Raw genomic sequence first — 19,255 nt, 5'->3', positions numbered from 1 at the left:
TGTGTATATATTTTTTTCCAAAGGATAATAAAACCATAAAAACCAAGAAGCTCTTTTCCATTTAGCTCACAATCCCTATTTCTGTTAGTGATCTTAAGTCAGATTTAACAGACCAATATACACAATATCTAACCCAGCAATTTACAGTTGTAAACAAGCAATCCATGCAGCCATGAAAATTTGGAACTAGAACATAACTTTAAAAAAAGTTTGCTTCAAAGAAAAATTCTGTAACAGGTATAAAATACATACTTGTATTTAAACTCTAGTTCTACAGCTGAGGTAACTTTAAAAAAAAAAGAATTAATGTACTCAAGACAACTTTATTAGTACATGTGACACTACCTTCAGGAAAACCTTAATCTTTTGCAAAAAAAAAAAAATCAAGTTTGAGCTATCAAACGATCAGCATTGAAAGGACTGTATATTGCATTTTATCTTATTTGCTAGTGTACCTCAGAGTGCATTTTTAGGGATAAACTGATAAGGTCTTAAAGATGGAGTTTTAAAATGAAATATTAACTGGCCCCTAGTGATAGGAATGTAAATGTAACATTGTAATGAGCTCGCTAGATATACAAAAATGTATTTGTTAAACTCTCAGTACAATGAAAGCAAATTTTGTTTTTCACTACGGAAAAAGAACTCTCTCTCTGTATAGAGACTTGATGCCTTACCTCTAGGTCACAGCTGTATTCCACACCATCCAGAAGCATCACTTTACACTGCACAGTTTTAATTTTCTTGGGAGACTTCTGAGGAATGTTTTCTGTTTTAATTTCAGCTGTCTGGACTTCTTTTGTCTCCCTTTTTTCTTTTTCTTGTTTTTCTTCCTTTTCCTCTGCAACTTTCTCTACTTCCATTTCTTTACCATCTTCTTTGGCAGGCTATATAAAATACAGTTAAACAACGATTGAAAATCAGGAAGGTGGATATTTTTTAACTTGTTTATTTCTTTTACCAGCAACTAGTAAGACATTTAGCTTTCATTAAAGTTATGCACATACCAGATGCACAATAACCAGTGTAAGCATTAAGGTCTTCCTTTGGGGACCAGATATTCTTGCTCTCAAACCACAGATGGTACCTTTTTTTTTTTCTTTCCTTGAAACTAGATAATGTTTTATTGGCTTTTTTTCCTAACAGAAACAAATTTAACAAGAAGCTCCAGGAATTACACAAAACTAAAAAACAGTGTTTATGATAGTCAAGTTATACAGAATCACAGAACGGTTGAAGTTGGAAGGGACCTCTTGAGATCATCCTAGTTCAATGCCCCTAGGGCCCCTCAAGGGCCACCTAGAGCAGTTTGCCTAGGACCATGTCCAGCTGGGTTTTGAGTATCTTCACAGATGGAGACTCCACAACCTCTCTGGCCAGCCTGTTCCAGTGTTTGACCCACCATCACAGTAAAAAAGATTTTTTGTGATTTGAGATGTACCCATTGCCTTTTGTCATTTAACTGCATACTACTGAGAAGAGTCTGGCTCCTTTTCATTCCCTTCTTTCAGGTATTTACACACATTGATAAGATTCCCCTTGACCTTATTCTTCTCCAGGCTGAACAGTAGCAGCTCTCTCAGCCCTTCCTCATATGAAAGACTATGCCTTTAATCATCTTAACACTCAAACCTCACATTCTAGGGTGGTGGAAAAACTGGCATGCAACTTTTCAAAAAGCAAGACTCTGGAGCACTGTAGAAGGTAGCATTTGGCTTGGAACTGAGCAGCAACCTCCCAGAATGAATCAGTAAGGGCAGTGACCACAAGCATGGTTTCTAGGTAAACATTAAGTAAAACTGAGATCATAAGGATTCGGAGGTAATCCATTTGTTATTTGTTGTGGTTAAGTCACTAAGGAGGTATTTGTGTGCTCCAATGGCTTCAAAAGGCAAAGCTGACTTACGAAGCTTCTCCTCTTTATCCCTGCTCATTTCTACCACAATGATACAGTTCAATGTTCCTTTGAACTACGCCAAAGTGTGAGGTTACCCTAGAATTAGACATCTAAAATGACTGGAGTAGAAAATGGTCTGCCACAGAGCAGGAACCTTTAAAACCAGTTATGCTACTTGTAACTCTATCAACCCAACTGCACAAAAGGCCATATAGTAGCTGTCATTCCCCCCCACCCCCCAATATGATCCTAACAAAGCCTTACATGAATTACATAAATCATGAATCAGGTCTCATTAAAAATTACTCCAAAGCATCCATTAGTCTTCCCACATGTACCTGTGTTTCAGCACTACTAACAGAATGTTTTTCTTCTTTGTCATCTGCTTTAGCATTATGCCGATTTTCAGCTGCTGCTTCTTCTAAGCTCTTTTTTGGCTGAGCCACCCCCTCTGGTGTCTGGCATTCACTTTCTTCAACTACTTGTTCTTCCCCTGTGGTCCTTTTCTTGGTCTCATCTTTGGGCTCTGCCAAGGTATATGATTTTTGTTTCTTAAGCCAGGGGGGAAGGAAACGAGAAATACCCTTGCTTTCAGGTGAGGCTTTTTCCTTTTTCTGGCTACTTGGACTACTTTGGCTAGTTGGTGCTGGGACAGAGGAAGAATCTTGAGCTTCTTCAGAGGATGTTTCCCTGGACTTTTGGTTTTCTGGACTCTCTGATGCTTCTTCAGACTCGTCCTTGGCTTTGTCTGGTCCCAGCTGCTCAGAATCTTTCTTTACTTCAGTCTCTGAGCCAAATTCAGTTGTCATTGTCACAACTTACACTAAAAGAAGCAACAATAAAAATAGTTTTGTTATGTACAATCACTACTTTTACTGACTCTTACATTATTTGCAGTAATATCTAGTAATAACCTACAAGAGTTTTTAAATTAAACTTATTGGGGTTAAAGAAATACTTCTTTTCAAATTCTCAGCTCACAAGTAAAACCAGTAAACTTAAACTTAATGCTCTACAGGTAAAAATTTTAGAAAATACTATTCTAACAAGATAGATCTACAAATAGCTTCCTTCTCCTTGATAAAAATATAAGGGTGCTCACAGAAATGCATTTCTTTTATTATAAGCTACTCCTAATGTTATTCAGCCAAGATTATTTCATGAGTAACTTTAGTCTTCTTTCTACTGGGCTCCTTGGCTGACCCAGAAGCTCAAATTTCAGAATAGCATCCACCTTTCTAGTTAAACTGGTAGATACAACCCCCTTACGATTCAGAGACACTTATCAATTAACACAAGTTTTATACATAAAGTCTTTTTAGATCAAGAAAGAGTACATGCTTCTAGTTGTTCCTTTTTACATTAAGAAATGCCATTCTTGCCTTAAAAGAGACTCAGTTAAAATAGCTATACTCTTATACCCTATATAACTCTTCCATCCTCCTTATCATCCATACCTTTTCAGCAAAGAAGCAACCAGTAGGCTCACAGCTGACAGCACCAGAAGCAGACATTGATTTGGATGGGAAGTCACAGCTTTAGTATAAGTTTTAGTTTATAGTCAAATCTGTTGCATTTAAAGTTAAGGGTGTATTTTCACAATTCCCTTATCTCAGTCCACAGTGAACCAGTGGTAGGGATGGAGGAAAATGAAGGAGCAAACTTACCAAAGAATGGTAAGCATGCTATTGAGTATAAAAAAAAAAATTAGAAATTGTAAGTCAGTGATACTGTTGAAATTACTAATAATGCTAGGAAGCATACTTTTTTTTAAAAAAGTTACAATTGGGTTCTTATTAATGAGTTCATACCAATCAACATAAAATCATACATAGCTTTTCTACTCTTTCATCACTTCTGCCTGCTCTTCTTCCAGTGAAATTAAAGACAAACCATAATACTATATTATCACATATCCTGTTGTTAATCTTTAATCTTAATGTTATTTGCTATTTCTTGAAAAATATTAACAAGAATAAACAAATTTTGTTAGCTGTGTGGCACTGGATTTTGCAGTAATTATATTACTTTGAAAACGTAATATAATTAACTTTTCTAATTTATTGAAGTGAGCCAAGAAAACCAAACACACCAGGGTCCAACTAACAAAGTTTAAAATGGTTCGATCCCATTAGAAGTCACTGGTATTTATTTACAACCTTCTTCAAACAATTAGTTTAAAACCGATGGTCTGTTTTTCTGGCCTGAAGGTTAGCAGGTTAGTTATAATCACATTTATAACTTTAAAACATTAGGCCCTCTCCATTAAAATTTATTGCCACCAATGCCTGCCATTAGAGTCAGGCTGCTCTTAGTTCAGGACCACTGCTGAACTCAACAGCTGCTGTCCCCACTCCTGCCCAAAAAAGACTCAAGGAGAAGGTAATCTAGTTCAGGCTTGATGCAGTTAACTTGCACAACACTTCAAACTGCACTTGAAGCCAACTGGAAACTAGTTTAGATCACAAGGTAGCAGCGACACTTTGCCTCCAGGTTTCCAAAGCACATTCGTAAGCAGTCAGAAAGAAAGTTAAACTAAGCCATTCCCAAGGAGGGGGGGGGGGGGGGTGGGAAGCAACTCATAAATGCCCAAATATACAAGAGATAAGCCCTTCTGGCAAAAGAGATGGACAATATTGAGCCAAAGGAAACAAATTTGACAGTTATCTTAGTAAGAAGCTTAGACATAGGAGCCTTGAACCATCTACAGGCAAATTCATATTAAGCAAGCATCTTGAGACCAAAAGTAACTACATGTTGTGGGTGCTTCTTTGTTTGTTACTTTAAACTTCACTATCTAAACCAAAACATTCACCAATGGGGAAATTAGAAGAAAAGTTACTATACTAGAGACTGAATAAATTTCAAGCTTAAATATTACAGTCATGTAGCTATTTCCTTCACTTTTTATAAAACCCTTCAAGTTTTAATACTCTTAAAATTTGATGTGATAGAATATTCGTATTTATGTAAGAATTATTTATCGTAGAGATAATAGGTCTCTGAAAGGCAAGTTTCCATTTGACTAGCTGTTGAATTTAAAGAATTTTCTATTTAAAGCCACATATTAGTATACTAGTTTTAAAGCTGCTACTAGTCAAATTACATTTTGTATCACCTTCATATCTTACAAAGAATTGCTGCTGATCTTTCCTAATGGCAGGTATCAGTTTAATAAATAATAATTATGTAAAAGTTTATTATCAAAATGAACAATATATAGAAAACCAAAATCAACTTTCCCCAAGAGAAAAATCCACAAACTTCTGCTGATCAGAAAATAGCAATCTACTCTGCTTAATAAAGTCAACATGGAGGTTTCATTACTAACAGAGAGGGTCGTGATTTTTTCTCATGCATCTCTAAGAAAGAACCAATTTCTTCTCAGAAAGTAGGTAAAAAAATCCTAGAGAACTTGATAAGCAAATCTTCAAAGAAGCTACAGGAAAATGAAAAATCACTGTATTTCCTGCACGTATTTTTACTTTTCAAAATATGCAGAAATGCATGAAATACATGGTACACACTAATAAAATTAATTATATACCATTCTCAAAATTAAAATCATATTTTGCTTATACAGTCAAATAGGAGGCATCTTCAGAAAATTCCTCAGAACTGAGCAAAATAAACCTGTAAACACGTTCCTATAATATTGTTCTAACAATAAAAGGAACTGAGGTTACCAAGTTATGCATCTTAACTGATTAAATTTAGGCAGGATAGCAGTGGGTGGTACAAACTCGCTCAGTGTGAAACAAGAAAGGTTCTGCATCTCCAAGTGTCCAGGTTTTGCACAACTGAAGTTATATTTAAAAGGGAAACTTGTTACAGCCCCCCTCTGAATAGGTCTGTCCACATTCATTTAATGCCTTCATTTGATGCCCACAGCAGGAGGTGATTTCTTTCATCAGCTCAATTTCCGATAAGCATATAACTTTCACGCTTTTCCAGAGGAGAAAAAAAAGAGAGTGGAAAAACCTACAAAACAAAACACACCTCTTCACTAAGCCTGTAGATTTCTTTATACTCCCAGCAGTCTGCATGAGTTGTTAGAGATGGATGAATTTACTGAACAAGGGCACTGACCAAGAGTGTAAGGGATAGTCTTCCCAAAATACCTACCTTCTCTAGCACATGAGCTTGATATATATTTTTTTTTCCCCCCTCAAGTTTTATTTTGGCACAAGAATTAGGCAGCCCTTGAGAAACAGAAATTCAGGTCTACCTGCCCTTCCCTGCACTCCTTTCCCTTGTACTTGCTATTTCAATGCTCTGTCAGATGTCAGATCCTCCAGTTTTGTAGTTCACAGGAGAAACAGGTAGTGGGGGAAAAACACTGGAGTTCTGTAATCAGAGTCTACTATTGCAGGTTGTAAAGTTTCTGATGTTATCTTCACTACAGTCAAGCAGATCAAGTAACCAGGTTATCTGGAAATGGCTTTTTCCTGATCTGAGAGGGAAGACCTTGCAAGATCCCATCCAACCCTGTGTCTTACCAACCAACAATGTGTCCAAAAGAAAAATGGAAATAAGAAGTAGACAGCATTTGTCTCAGAAGTAAGATAGAGAAAAAATAAATTAAATTAAATTTACAGTTCTAAACTTTCACTGCATCTTTTCTTCCCCTCCAGTCTCCAAGGAAGCATTGTAAACTCTCATTTGCTCTTATTATGTAGCGTAAGCACACTAAGTATTTTTGCCCCTTTAATTTTTTTAAGCTCTGTAACAGCTGCAGCAGGATAGGGTTCTCCTTATGTCACCTCTTTTGTATTGCAAAGTAACATTAAATCCATATTTCATTCTGAAAGGAGAATGAGAGTAAGAATCTTGCAGCAAGAGTGAGCAACAGAGAAGGAACCTTAGGGAGATGCTGAAATGGAAGGATTACCAAGGTCTGAGGAAGAAAAAAAATTTGGCAGATTTTGCAACTGGCATTAAAGTCATGCATATTAAACTACTAGTAATAACATCTGTATCTTTCGCAATCCTCCTGAAAACCTGGCTCATGCAGATTGAATGTCTACCCAAACTGCAAGGACCAAGGTGAGAGTGGTAAGGCAAAAAGTATTGGAAACAACCTCACAATTTCTGAAGAGGAATTAACTTTGTTAAAACAGGTCCCACTTTTATGGTGAGCAGATATCCTGCCCTAATCATAATACTGACTTCCCCAAGCAAGGGTGCCGGTCAGGAAGCAACTGAAGACAACAGCTATTCTCTCCCCTCTTCATTTATCCCTTCCTGTCCCTTTTTAGTCTGCTGAGGATAAACTAATGCTGGCCAGAGTTCACACCTGAAAGCAAGGCAGAACACTATATTCTTTCCTTACCACTCTCTTTCCTCTCAAATGTACAGATTTGTCAGTTGGTTAATATCTTTCTTCCAGTTCCTAGTGTAAATTCTTAAAACGTAGTTGTCTGACCAGAAGGATTCCTGCCACCATAGATAAACCAGAAACAGAAGACATAGTGAGTATAACATGAAGTTTATAAAGAAAAAAAAAAAAAAGAAGGAAAAAGAGTGGCTCAAAAGATCATGATTGAGTATCCTCAAAAGTTACAGACAACATCAAACTAAAACCATAGGAAGCTTCTTTTCACTGCAGTTGATAATTTGCATCTCAATTCACTGTTTCCATCATGGTATTTCTTATTTATCAGCATAGATGAACAAACCCAAATGCTTTTTCCATATATTTCTAGATCTCATTTTACTAATTTTCTGAGTATGGAAAAAAGGAAAAGGCAGTCCTAAACTTGTTTTTTCTTTTTCAGTTTGTCACTGAATTTCATAGGAAACAGGAAATCAAAATCACTTTTATAGTTATATCTCCACCAGTCTACTAGAATTTGCAGAGAAACCATCATGTCGTAGAAGCAAAAAAAAAATTCATTCTACTTCCATTGAAATAAATTACAACTCAGTGCACTAAAAGCCAACATGGGTGTCTGCGCAAGTCATGCAATTTTCTGGATCACCATATTGTTATTAACTCCTTTGAAAAATCATTATCTTCATAAAAATTAACTGATTGCACACTTGCACTTCCAAATATTAAAGCTCACATGGGGTACACAAAAGAACAAAAAGAGAGCAAAGAAAATTTCCAACATCTGAAAAATATACATGAAAATCTGAAACAAGGTCATGTGTACTTCAACTGCCTATTTGGGAGTTTATTTACTTTGTTTTAAAGAAAGTGATTTATTTCTTGTCATCTTATTGATTTGAAGCACAGCAGAAGACTGCTCTGCATTTCACAGTTGGTTAGGACAGGTCATTTACAAACAATATGCTTGCTGGTTTCAACACAAAATTTGTTGACATAAAAGCCATAAAAAAGTAAAATCCTAGCTAGACCAGTCATTCAAATTTTACAGAATGTAAAAGGGTCTGGTTTAACCACTAGGTAATACCTGAGGAACTTGGTACTATCCCCAGAAGATTTTTCAAAAGCATCAATCAATTATTTTCTGTAGAGTATAGTAATTTAGACTACAAATCAGGCTGAAGGTACTAACTAAAAGACTTTCTTTTGCATTTCTGTTAAATTTCAAAACTTGCATTTTATCATCAGTATGTAAACAAGAAAACTCATGGTTCTGTGCATCATCATTTTACTGAAGGTGCCAACATAACCTGCACACATTTTATTAGCCAACAAAGCAAAAAGTAAACCCAATTTCACCTTCTAGTCATTATTTAGGTGGATTACTACAGTCACAGAGACCCGGAGCTCTCTGAACGCAAGGGAATAAATTAACAACTAAAGAATACAGTTTTCAACTTTGAGATCCTTAAGGAAGCAAAAACATCCCTAAAATTGGCTTAGTTACATCAATCCGTAACATTTACACTGTATGGCTTCCATTAAAATACTCATCTGCAGTCAAACATCAGCTCAAAAAAGCCCCAGTTCTCCCATAGGAACTGCATTCTTCTCTCTATACATACACAGGACTGTATATACGTACAAACAAGTACATACAAAAGTGTGTCTATTGAACCTAAAATTTGGATTAAGTTCATTTTTAAGCACCTACCTGAAAAAACAGAGACTAAAGTCAAAGATCAACAGTTTTGCAAATTACTGAACACGATTAAAAAAAAGTTACCACAGAGAACCCACAGGAAAACATGTTTTGTATGTATGAAATCTAATCACCTATTTTCAAACAATTACGATCTCTAGCAATTGAACCCAAACCTAAGTATTTACACACTGAATGTGACAAGGAGGGACTGTTTTGGTTCCCTCCTTCCCTGATGATCGCTGTGCGCAAAAATCAAGGTTAACTGCAGAGGCTGAAGAGACAGACTGCACACTCTGCTTTTTTGTGAGTCTCAACAGTAGCTACAGGGCAGAAGCCTGGCAGAGTCCATCCATTTCCCATGCTGTGACAAGACCACCGGAGCTAGGGCCTGAACTGATCTCCTGCTGTCACAGCTCTTCATTGTAGACTTAGATGGTAATGCATTGATAAATAGAATACTAAGAATATACCACATAGAGCCAAAAAGACCCCCAAAATTATTTCTTTTAAAGCTTCACAGTTCATGGAAGAGCTTATGCAATAATCCAGATGACTAGACAACTAAAGCTATGCTATGATTCAGACTTTCGCCATTGTAATAATATCTCCTGCTAAAGATATTTATCCCAAACATAAGCCAACTAAAAAAAAAAAAAAAGACCCAAATCACCCTTTCTCCTTATGAATCTGCCCCAACTGCCTCTTAAACTGGAAGCTCATTTGCAAAGAGGGAACCAGGTGAGCAACCTGTCAGCGACAGTTTGTACATTGGTCAGCAGATGGTGCCATAATAGTTCTAAAAATCAGTAGCACATTTCAAAGATCAAACTTTAAGCACCAACAATATTCCAATTCCAACAATATTCCAATTCCAACAATATTCCAATTCCAACAATATTCCAATTCCAAGTGTAATTCCCAAGTTACAGCAAGTAATTGAATGTTTTCATAAAAGCAGTAACATAACATGATTTAATAAATATAACTTCAGAGCCAGACAGTGAATTACTACTCCATAACAATAGAAATTAGTTACACGTGAACATGTGTGTGTCTAAGTATACACATATATTCACATAGCATCTAAGCTTATCTCCAAGAGCAGAAATGGCACAAAATGGTGTCTTCTCAAAGGATTCTATTTCTATCAAATCCAGTTTCCAGGGAATTCCAGGTACATCACTGGTGGCTAGCAGCCCCAGAGTTCATGGCAACTATACTCATAAGCATCTTTTTACCTAGATAGTCAAGTCACTATTCAAACAAACAGATATTTTGTTAGCCTTCATGTTTACATCCATGCCATCATACAGCTGAATATTTGCAAGCATACAATGTTTTCCTCCCAAATACAGCAGCCTACCTGCATTACTAGGAAAACACTTTTGTCCTATTTTCAATATATTTAAATACCATCAAGTCTCTAGAACTCATTTTTGTAGTGCTAGAAAATGACTGCAAATGTGTCATCATTCCTTGTAATATACAGAATGCAGAGGACTCACTAGAAAACCACTGATAATTCCCTACATAAGATGGTATGAACTTAAAGTATACTTCTGAAACAACCATAAGACAAGTACTTGAGTAATTCTGAAGATCACTGTGAAGACAAGAAATATAAAATCAAGGATTTAGACAGCAAATTACATGAGACAGAGAAAGCTATTTCTGTCTAAAATTGCAAAGTGAGTGCGTATCTGCAGTCTAGATAGAATATTTTCACAATAAAACTATTATGCTGACAAATTTCTGTAAAGCAACTCTAGGGAAGTTACCTCAACTCTTTGCAAAGTCAAAACAGAATCCAGGAACATGACTATTTCTCAAAATCTTTTCCCATTAAAGCAGCACAACACCACATATCTACTCCCTAACACTCAAGTGTTCCCAACGTTTCATAAAAGACCTGCTGCAGGCCATCTCGATTTTGTCTGGTGAATAACTTGGTTACTGCAATCCACATACAACTTAAAAGGATTAGTTTTAAAAGATAATTCAGTTGAAGAGATAAAACTCTCCAGAAAGGAAAGATAATACTATTAGACATGAAAACATGTGAGAATTCTTTAAACCCTATTTTGTTAAAATTTGTCTCCTGACACTAGATAGCAGCCTAGAAAAAGTGCATTATGATATTATTTTCTATGTTTTATTAAGTGCTGTTTCCCAAACTAAATGACATGCATTGAGAACTGCATTGTTTGTGTAACAGCACCCATACAACATGTAAAGCTCATCATAAAAAAACCCCAAAACTTTCAACAAAATCAGAACATAAATACCTTTCAAGGGCTACATGTAGCCAAGCTGCAATGCCCATATCAAAATTTGATATTACATTTAAGCAAATATACATCCTGCAGCTCTCTCAGTGCTATATATACCACATCCGGAGATAACAGGAATCTGTTCCTTCTGTATTTTCAATCTACAAATACTCTGATATATCAAGGCAAGAGATAAATCTTAAAGAGCAATTTAATTCAAATGAAGAAATCTCTCTTTGCCAGAGTACATATGCACATATGTAATGTTTGTCAAGCTAGTTTTGTGCTGTTCCTCAGCACTGAAAAAAAATGTTGTAAGCTGATGAGAATCCAACAGTCTTTTTGAAAAGCTGTATTGAACAAGCATGACCCCACCCAAGCCCTGACACTGCTAGAGAAGGACAAGCTCAGTGGAAAACCGGGATTTAGTTCCAAATTCATTCCAGCAGCCAGAAAATGAACATGGGTCAAGAGACAGCTCTGTTTTCCTGTTATCTGTCCAACAAACTAAGAGCAACACAGTTTGAGAAAAATTTCTGCCTTATCTTTAAAACCAACATTGCAAGCTTACAGTGGGTTTTGACTGTTCACATTAAACCCTCATGATAACCACAATTTTAGACATTAAAAAAGCACTGAGCAATCATTTGTTCTGCGCAATGGTGTCCATCCAATCTCCATTCCCTTCCTTCCACCCCATCCCACCTCACCAAATGGCTGTTTCTATAACAGTGCCACAATTCCACTGAAACACAGGTAAACATTTCTTTTTTCCAATTCTTAAAGAAACGGGGGGGGGAGGGGGGGCGGATGGATCTATTTCGGTTCTGTAAATTATTTGGCTTGTTCTGATTTGGAGGTGATTGATTTCTAGATGCCACAACAAATTTCTCATTTCCAACTTCAATTCTTTCTATTTACAATGTATTGGCAAGATTAAAAACAGTTTCTTTCTATACTTAAAACATTAAGTTTACCCTTGCATGAAGTATGCTTCCAAGGCACTTACAGTAACATGGTTAATCAAAACACTTTCAACTCAGGTTGAAAAATAATGTAGTAGTACCCGAGAATTTCTTTTACTGCAAACTGAGAGGCCCCAGTGTAATAAAGCTCCGGGATGCTGGAATCCCAGACACACATCATTGTTTTGACAAGTATCCCTTTCCTCTTTAGTGGAAGTCATATAGAGAATTATTACCATCTGACACGTTTAGGAAATGCACAACAGCATGCAAAAGAGGGAAATAACTGCAATACCAGGATTCAAGGTCAAGAAAAAAGAAATGAGAAGCCACTAATCTGTGCTTTTGGTAGAACACATTTGCAAGTAATTTTCAAAAGCAGATATAAGCATTAACTTTATTTCACCAGTATGTCGAGGCTGAATGTCATACAGATACTACTAAGATCACATTCAAAATGCCTGTTAGCTTTTTATTTCAGCTAATCCAACTTAGGAACAATGGCCAGAAACCAACCGACAAATGCATTAAGACAGTTTGCTCTGTCATGTACAAAAATAGAGTTCAATAGACAAATGTTGTTTACAAAGCTTCAGGGTGTAAACATAGCCACAGAAGTGCCTTTTTTGGCAGCAACATCAGTTTTGTATTTAAACTTTAAAGTGCACTTCATTTTTGCTATTGTCAAATACAAGCACTACATAGAGAACAGTTCTCTTTGGCAAGCCAGTTTAATGATACTGGTTGATGTTTGCACATTACTGAGGGAAACAAAAACTTGGAAAAAGTGACATTAAAATTATAAATTATTTTATACAGGTGACAGGTGTAGAATCTCCTCCTGCTACTATGTCAATTTTCCTGAATCAGGATGCAAGTTGCAATACAAAAATTGATACTGCCACCAATTCCTACTGATAGTGAAGTCTGTTTCAAATACTTGGTTAAATGGCATCCCTGGCAATTAAACAAGCTTAATCCAAATTCCAAATAAGTGCAAAGTTTCAAGCTGTATGGTGAAGTATTTCTGGATTTCTGCAGGCAGGCTGCAGCTATATCTTTGCTGCGTATGTTGCTACCAGTATGCGAATCAACTCTTGAAGGACCTGCAGAGATCTTGACGCACATGCAAGTAAACAAACCCAGGCTATTAATTGTACAGCATATTTTATAAAAAACAAACAAATGTAAAATAGAATAGTTAAAAACATGGTAATTCACAAGTGCTGCTGCAATGAATAAATGCTATTCCATATTCCCTGCCAGCTATCCCATATTCCCCAAACCTCAGCGGTTAGCCACCCGAGATGTCTTGTGTTGGCATTTTAATTTTTATGTCTGCAGCTAGCACAAGCTAGCAGACTCTTTCATGTTCTACTGGAACAGAAGTATTCCCTTCAAAGAGCAGAACCAATTTGCTCAGTGGTGTCATCCCCCCACCCTGAATAATTACAACGCACCTAGAATGCGATATGTAAAGCAGGACACTGCAAACATTTTCCTACATACTTACGTTTACTGGAATATATCACAAAGTATTGAAACTACAGATAATGCTGCTCTTCGGGAAAGTATGCATCTACTGCTCCTGTGGGAGCATAACATTGCCAATCCCAAGCAACAAAAAGCAGTGGAGGAGAGATGCCTCTTAGCTGAGCAAATAAAATTGGCAGCCAAAACTTCATCGCTCCCATAGGCTCTTTCCGAATGCTGGTATTTGATTAGAAGAGTGAAAATACCAGCAACTTTCTAGAAGTTTCCCACTTTTCGTGGCAATGGCTTCACCACTAACAACATTTTGACCACTGCAACGTCTCTGGGCTAGACAAAGTGAAATGATGCCCTAGAGGTCACAAACAAGTCTAATAATACTAACAGGGGGAAAAAAGCAAAAGAGAATTTTATGCTAATAATGCTGGTTTTGTGCCTGGACTTCAGCACTTAACATTTTTGTTAGTCATCTAAGTACTTTAGCTGTTTTGCGCTTTTTGGAAGGACCTTCCCAGCATGGAAGATTGTAATAGAAAACAGATAACAGGATATGCATGAAAGCCCCAAGGGAGTAACTATTTAAACGAAGTTTTCTTTGGAGAGTTAGGGAAAGACGACAGATAAGAAAGATGTAAAAGAATAATGCATTTGTGAACAGCAAGAACAGGGTGGGGAGGAGTATTTAGAACTGTCCTGTAGACATGGAAAAACAGATGATGATTTGCCAAACCATGACTGCAATGACATTGCCATATAAATATACATCACAAACTGCAGTTCACCAAAGCAGCCTCACCCATTGCAGAAAAGCCTTTTAATTACCACATACAAATGGGGATGGTGTGTTATTACAGCAAGCTTTCAGGCCAAATTAAATAGAGGCTTTATTTGGCCTTCTTGGGCCACATTTTCAGTTCTCATTCTATATATCCAGAGAAGTTGCAAAGCTTTGAAACAGGCCTAGACAAACACAAATGCAAGTTGACAGCAATTTATCATCCAACAATTTGATTACACAAACACATAGAGCACGACATTATGAACATGCCAAAAAGACTTATTTGTTTGAACGAAACTCCCAATCCGCACTGGTTTAGGGGTTTCTTTACCTCCTTTTGGGCTCATCAGTTTAGGTGCTGACTGACCAAGTGCTTGAAAGCATATTTACCCTGCTGTTCTCTATGGGTATACTTCTCTTGCATTTAATATTAGATCCAAGACGATGTTTGAGCTCACAGTCGGGTATTTCCCCCATCTCATCTAAGTTTTCCTTAACTTCGAAGCACTTTGAAATATAAAGCAACGAGAAAGGGAAAATTTATATAAGCATATAAATAGACCAAACTATTTTCAATTTTTTCTTGACCACGGTATACTAGTTAAGAACTGTTCTTTTTTTCAAGAGCATATTCCTGTGTGGAAGCAATAGGAAGCATATACTAACAAAAAGGACAAGAGACTCAGACTCTTGTTTAAAATTACATTGTGTTCTCTCAGAAATCAAGAGCATTTGAACAATAGTTCCCAAAGTGAGATGTCAGAGACCAAGAACTGGAGCTCTTGTCTGAATGAAGTCTGGGATATGCTAGTCTAAGAAGTCTGCCTAAACATATGAGCCTCAACAAATAAAAGACTGAAAATTTCTAGCACTTAGAAAATGTGTACATCTGTGTGTCTGTGTTAAGATGGGAGAAGTACATCCCTATGATAGACTTGAGTTTTGGGAAACAGTATGAACAATATGCAAGTTAATGTTCAATAAATTCAGTAACAAGTGTAGATACAGAAACACACTACAAGGGAAAGACTGATGTTATAGCTCTCGATTCTCTCTTCCTTTTATTATGAAGAAAAAACTTGGGAAAAACAAGCTAACAGTGAAAGAAAGTAAACACACCACTGGAGAGAAAGTCAGGAGTAAAAAAAGGGGTGGGGGAGGGAAGGAGAAAACAGGAAACAGGCACTAAAGACAAAACAGGAAAAAAGGTCATGATTTGTCTAATAGCCAAAAAACTGCAGTGAGGCCAGAGAGGGGGGCAGGGTGGGAAGACACCAGAATCCCAGTATGGGCTAAGTTACATTGTAAAGGCTACTGAACAGACCACAAGATCTCCAAGCATTGGTTCTTCAAGTGCTAGCGCGCAGGAGATCCAGCAACTATCATTTCACCCTCACATATAAAATCCTGCCCAGTAAAGTCGTTTAACCACAAAAGAATTTGTGCAAGAAAGGGCAAATGCACACCTATAGGACTGGGAAAAGCAAAACCCTTAAATCTGCTGCCCTTATGCCATCCTGTTTCCACAGAAGAATTTCTTTTCAAGAGCCTAAAATCTCTTTACTATGCAATCAAATGCCTCATAAGAGGCAATACTTTTAAGACTTCTCCAGTAGCTTCTTCATTTTTGTACGTTAATTTCATGACAAGTTTCAAGACCTGTTCCTCTACTGTAAAATTTAAAGAGTGCTCCTCCCTTTGCACTTGTAATTACTTATGTATTTATTTTTAAGCAGCAAATGCTTGCTTTGGATTGTGTAATAGATTAATGAAAAGCTGGACTTCCTAGACAAACTAGGTTATGGATCCCCAAATCCCTAAAATGACAGAATTCTTATTAGTTCATTTTTGTTTTTCAGACGTATCTACACATCCATAAGTGTTTCGGTTCCATTCAATACTAAGATTTGAGACAATATTTCAACAATTCAACTACAACTTTCACTCACCAGTTCCTACATAGTAAGCTTCTTTCTGGTTTTAAAACACATCATGAATTATATTCCATTTACTTTTTGTTGAAGAGCTCAAAGATCAAACACCTGTCTGAAATACCGATCTGAAGACACGAGCCAAGTGTTTTGTGGTAGTTATAAAATTGGCTAATCTATAAAAATATTTCTGATTTTGGCAAAAAGTTTTACAGATATAGAAACCTGGGCACTATGAGGGGAAAGTGACACACAAGACAGTCACTAGGACAGTAGTAGAACCAAAACAAAAATAGGTCTCAAGGCCTCCTTTCTTACATAGCAACATCAAGTACTTCTAGATGTTCCATGTAAGGACACAACATAATAGTCTTTCATTTATTTTCAGTTGAAACCCAGAGGTCACTTCTCTCCAAAAATATAAGGGTGACAGTCCACAGAAGTAGTTTAGTTTTGCTTAGGTAGTAGCAATACTTCCAAACTCCATATAGAAAAGAGAAAGTGGAGACAAGCCTTTTTAATCTGTTTACATTATTAGATCCTCTAGACATGCACAAAAATTGTATTACATGTACGGAGCATCAGTACTGGGCTACGTGGGAGTTATGAAACCTACAAAAGTTATGAAATGAGCTTTTTTGCTTTTAAAATTATAAACTGGAACAGGAAGTATTTCCAGCTCAATTTCCACTGAAGTAACTATTATACAAGCTAGAAGTCTGTTGTCAGCAAGTGATACAACATTTTTCTGTTGAACAATCCAAGTTAATTCATGCTTGTACAACATCACTAAAAATCTGAGGTCAAATTTGAGTCTGGAGGAGACAGACACCACTAACTATACATTCCAATTGAACAGAAATAGAATTCACCACAGTTATGCACAAATGAAGCAAATTCTCATTCACATCAGGTGAAGAATTTTGTGTTGGCAGGCTCCTTTTCTGAGGTACTGCTGTCACCAAGTCATTCCCTGCAACTTCATTAATCACCATAAGCAGTTTTACACAGAAACAATTTGATACTTGAAGCAAAATGAATATGCAGTCTTTTTTCCACAGAGAAAAACTGTAGCATTCCTCATGCATTTCTTATGCCAATTAAAACAATGTTTCATTGTCTTCTTTAACAAAGGAGAATGGATTTTAGACTGCACGTATCTACAAAACATACTGCAACAATTGAGATAAAAATTGTAAAGATTAAAGTAAGCTTACTGGAAAAGGGAAACTGAGAAATGAAACTGAAGGTATTCCTTTTAAGATATACAGATAAGTAATATAGCATGCTTGGTGTGACTTCCAAATAAGAGTTTCAAATTTTTGAAAAGACAAAATAATTTTTCATCCCACACAGGTTATATGAACCAAAATATTGTACCATACTTCACATAAAATGTAAGTATGCTAAGCTATCCAAAAAGATTTCAAAAAAATTGAAAATTATTTATATAATTCTTATTCTGAAAATGTATTACCAGCTTGTGTTACCCCATGTTAAGATGCACAGATAAGCCTTTTATATATATAAAAAGCCATACAATAAAGAGACATTTAGATGGAAATAGTGAAAAAAAATAATTACGTTGGAGCATGATGTTCCATAACCCTGTAATGGGAAACAGATTCCGTAAAATTCCCAAGCCATAGCAACAAGGCTGCTTTAAGCTGCGACGTGTGGGCTTCACCATTTGCAACATATAGACACCCTTCTCATTTCATATTAGTGTCATGTATAAACATCTCTTTCATCTTCTTTTCTTCTCCCTCCCCTCTTGTACCTTCACTTAATCTTATTTGCTTTTTTTAGAATCTTCCTGATTATCAATTAAGTCCTATGCCTTCCACTCTTAATTCCATCACCATTGCTAGAAAGCCAGGGTGCCAAACTGTGTCAAAAACCTGGCTTACATCCAGACAGTTTAGTATCTCACCTGAACAAAAAGAACATAAGCGATTCAATATTCAAGTTGGATTTTTCTTTTAAATCATATCCACAGGAGAACAAGCAAAATAAGCTGTTTGTGAAATTATGTGAATGCCTTTATTTACCAACTGATCAAAACAAAAAAAAAATTCAAATGTAGTACTTAAAAGCTGTTCAACTAATCACAAATTATGCCACAGACAAATATATAATATGAATGAAACAGCTTCAGAAATAGAAAATGAATTTCTGCAGCTATTTTTTTAATGAGAACTATACTACTACCTAGTATTGGGGATTTGTTTCTGCCCAAAGCAACTGGAAACCAGTATAGCCAACATATCACAAAGATGTCCTGGGAGGCTGAAACAAAGGGAATTCAGTTCTTCCTTTTCTGTGTATCACAAGATATGTTCCAGTTAGTTTTCTCAACATCCCCAATAATTGGGGAAATGACAGAAATCCTTTTAAAACAAAGAAATAATCAAATCTGAGAATGGTATAAGTGACCAGATTTTTCTGCTCTCATCTCCTAAAGTATCTCGCTCTGAAAAACTTGGATTGATTACGTTCTTGATCCATATTCCCTAACGGAAGAGATTACAGGCATCAAAAACCAACACTAGAGCTCCTTTCATAGGGAATCTCTTCCAGAACAGCCCCTGATTAACGGAGATGAAAGTGGAAGGCCTAAATACTTCTGAAAGAATCTGCCTGACAAAAAACCCAAGGCAAAGCCTATCTACAGGAAAAGGATTGTACGCTCTGTTGACGTTGTCAGTGACCTCCTTTAAACTGTCATGGCTGGGATGAATAGCCTAAGTCACCAATCCATTTTATGACTGCTCAATCTGAGCCAGGGTTTAGGCATCATGCTGTGCTGCACAGGCTACGTTAATCTGCCTACAAGTTAAGATACGTGGAGAGCTGCAATCTGCTCATGCCCAGCAGACAAAGAAT

General features: G+C 36.5%; 1 protein-coding gene across 5 annotated transcripts in view; it reads right to left on the bottom strand.

The window, feature by feature from the left end:
- Nucleotides 1-19,255, bottom strand: part of EPB41L2 (erythrocyte membrane protein band 4.1 like 2) — a 124,630-nt gene that overhangs the window by 74,497 nt on the left and 30,878 nt on the right. For all 5 annotated transcript variants that reach the window (XM_059829682.1, XM_059829706.1, XM_059829689.1 and 2 more), the window contains exons 2-3: nt 2,236-2,720; nt 678-887 (exon numbers count right to left, since the gene is read on the bottom strand). In XM_059829682.1, the coding sequence (XP_059685665.1) occupies nt 678-887; nt 2,236-2,706 (681 nt within the window). In that variant the 5' untranslated portion in view covers nt 2,707-2,720. The remainder of the gene's footprint in view (nt 1-677; nt 888-2,235; nt 2,721-19,255) is intronic.

This window comes from Gavia stellata, chromosome 2 (genome assembly GCF_030936135.1).
Source record: "Gavia stellata isolate bGavSte3 chromosome 2, bGavSte3.hap2, whole genome shotgun sequence".
NCBI classification, from domain to species: Eukaryota; Metazoa; Chordata; class Aves; order Gaviiformes; family Gaviidae; genus Gavia; species Gavia stellata.
This window is presented reverse-complemented; position numbering and strand designations above follow the sequence as displayed.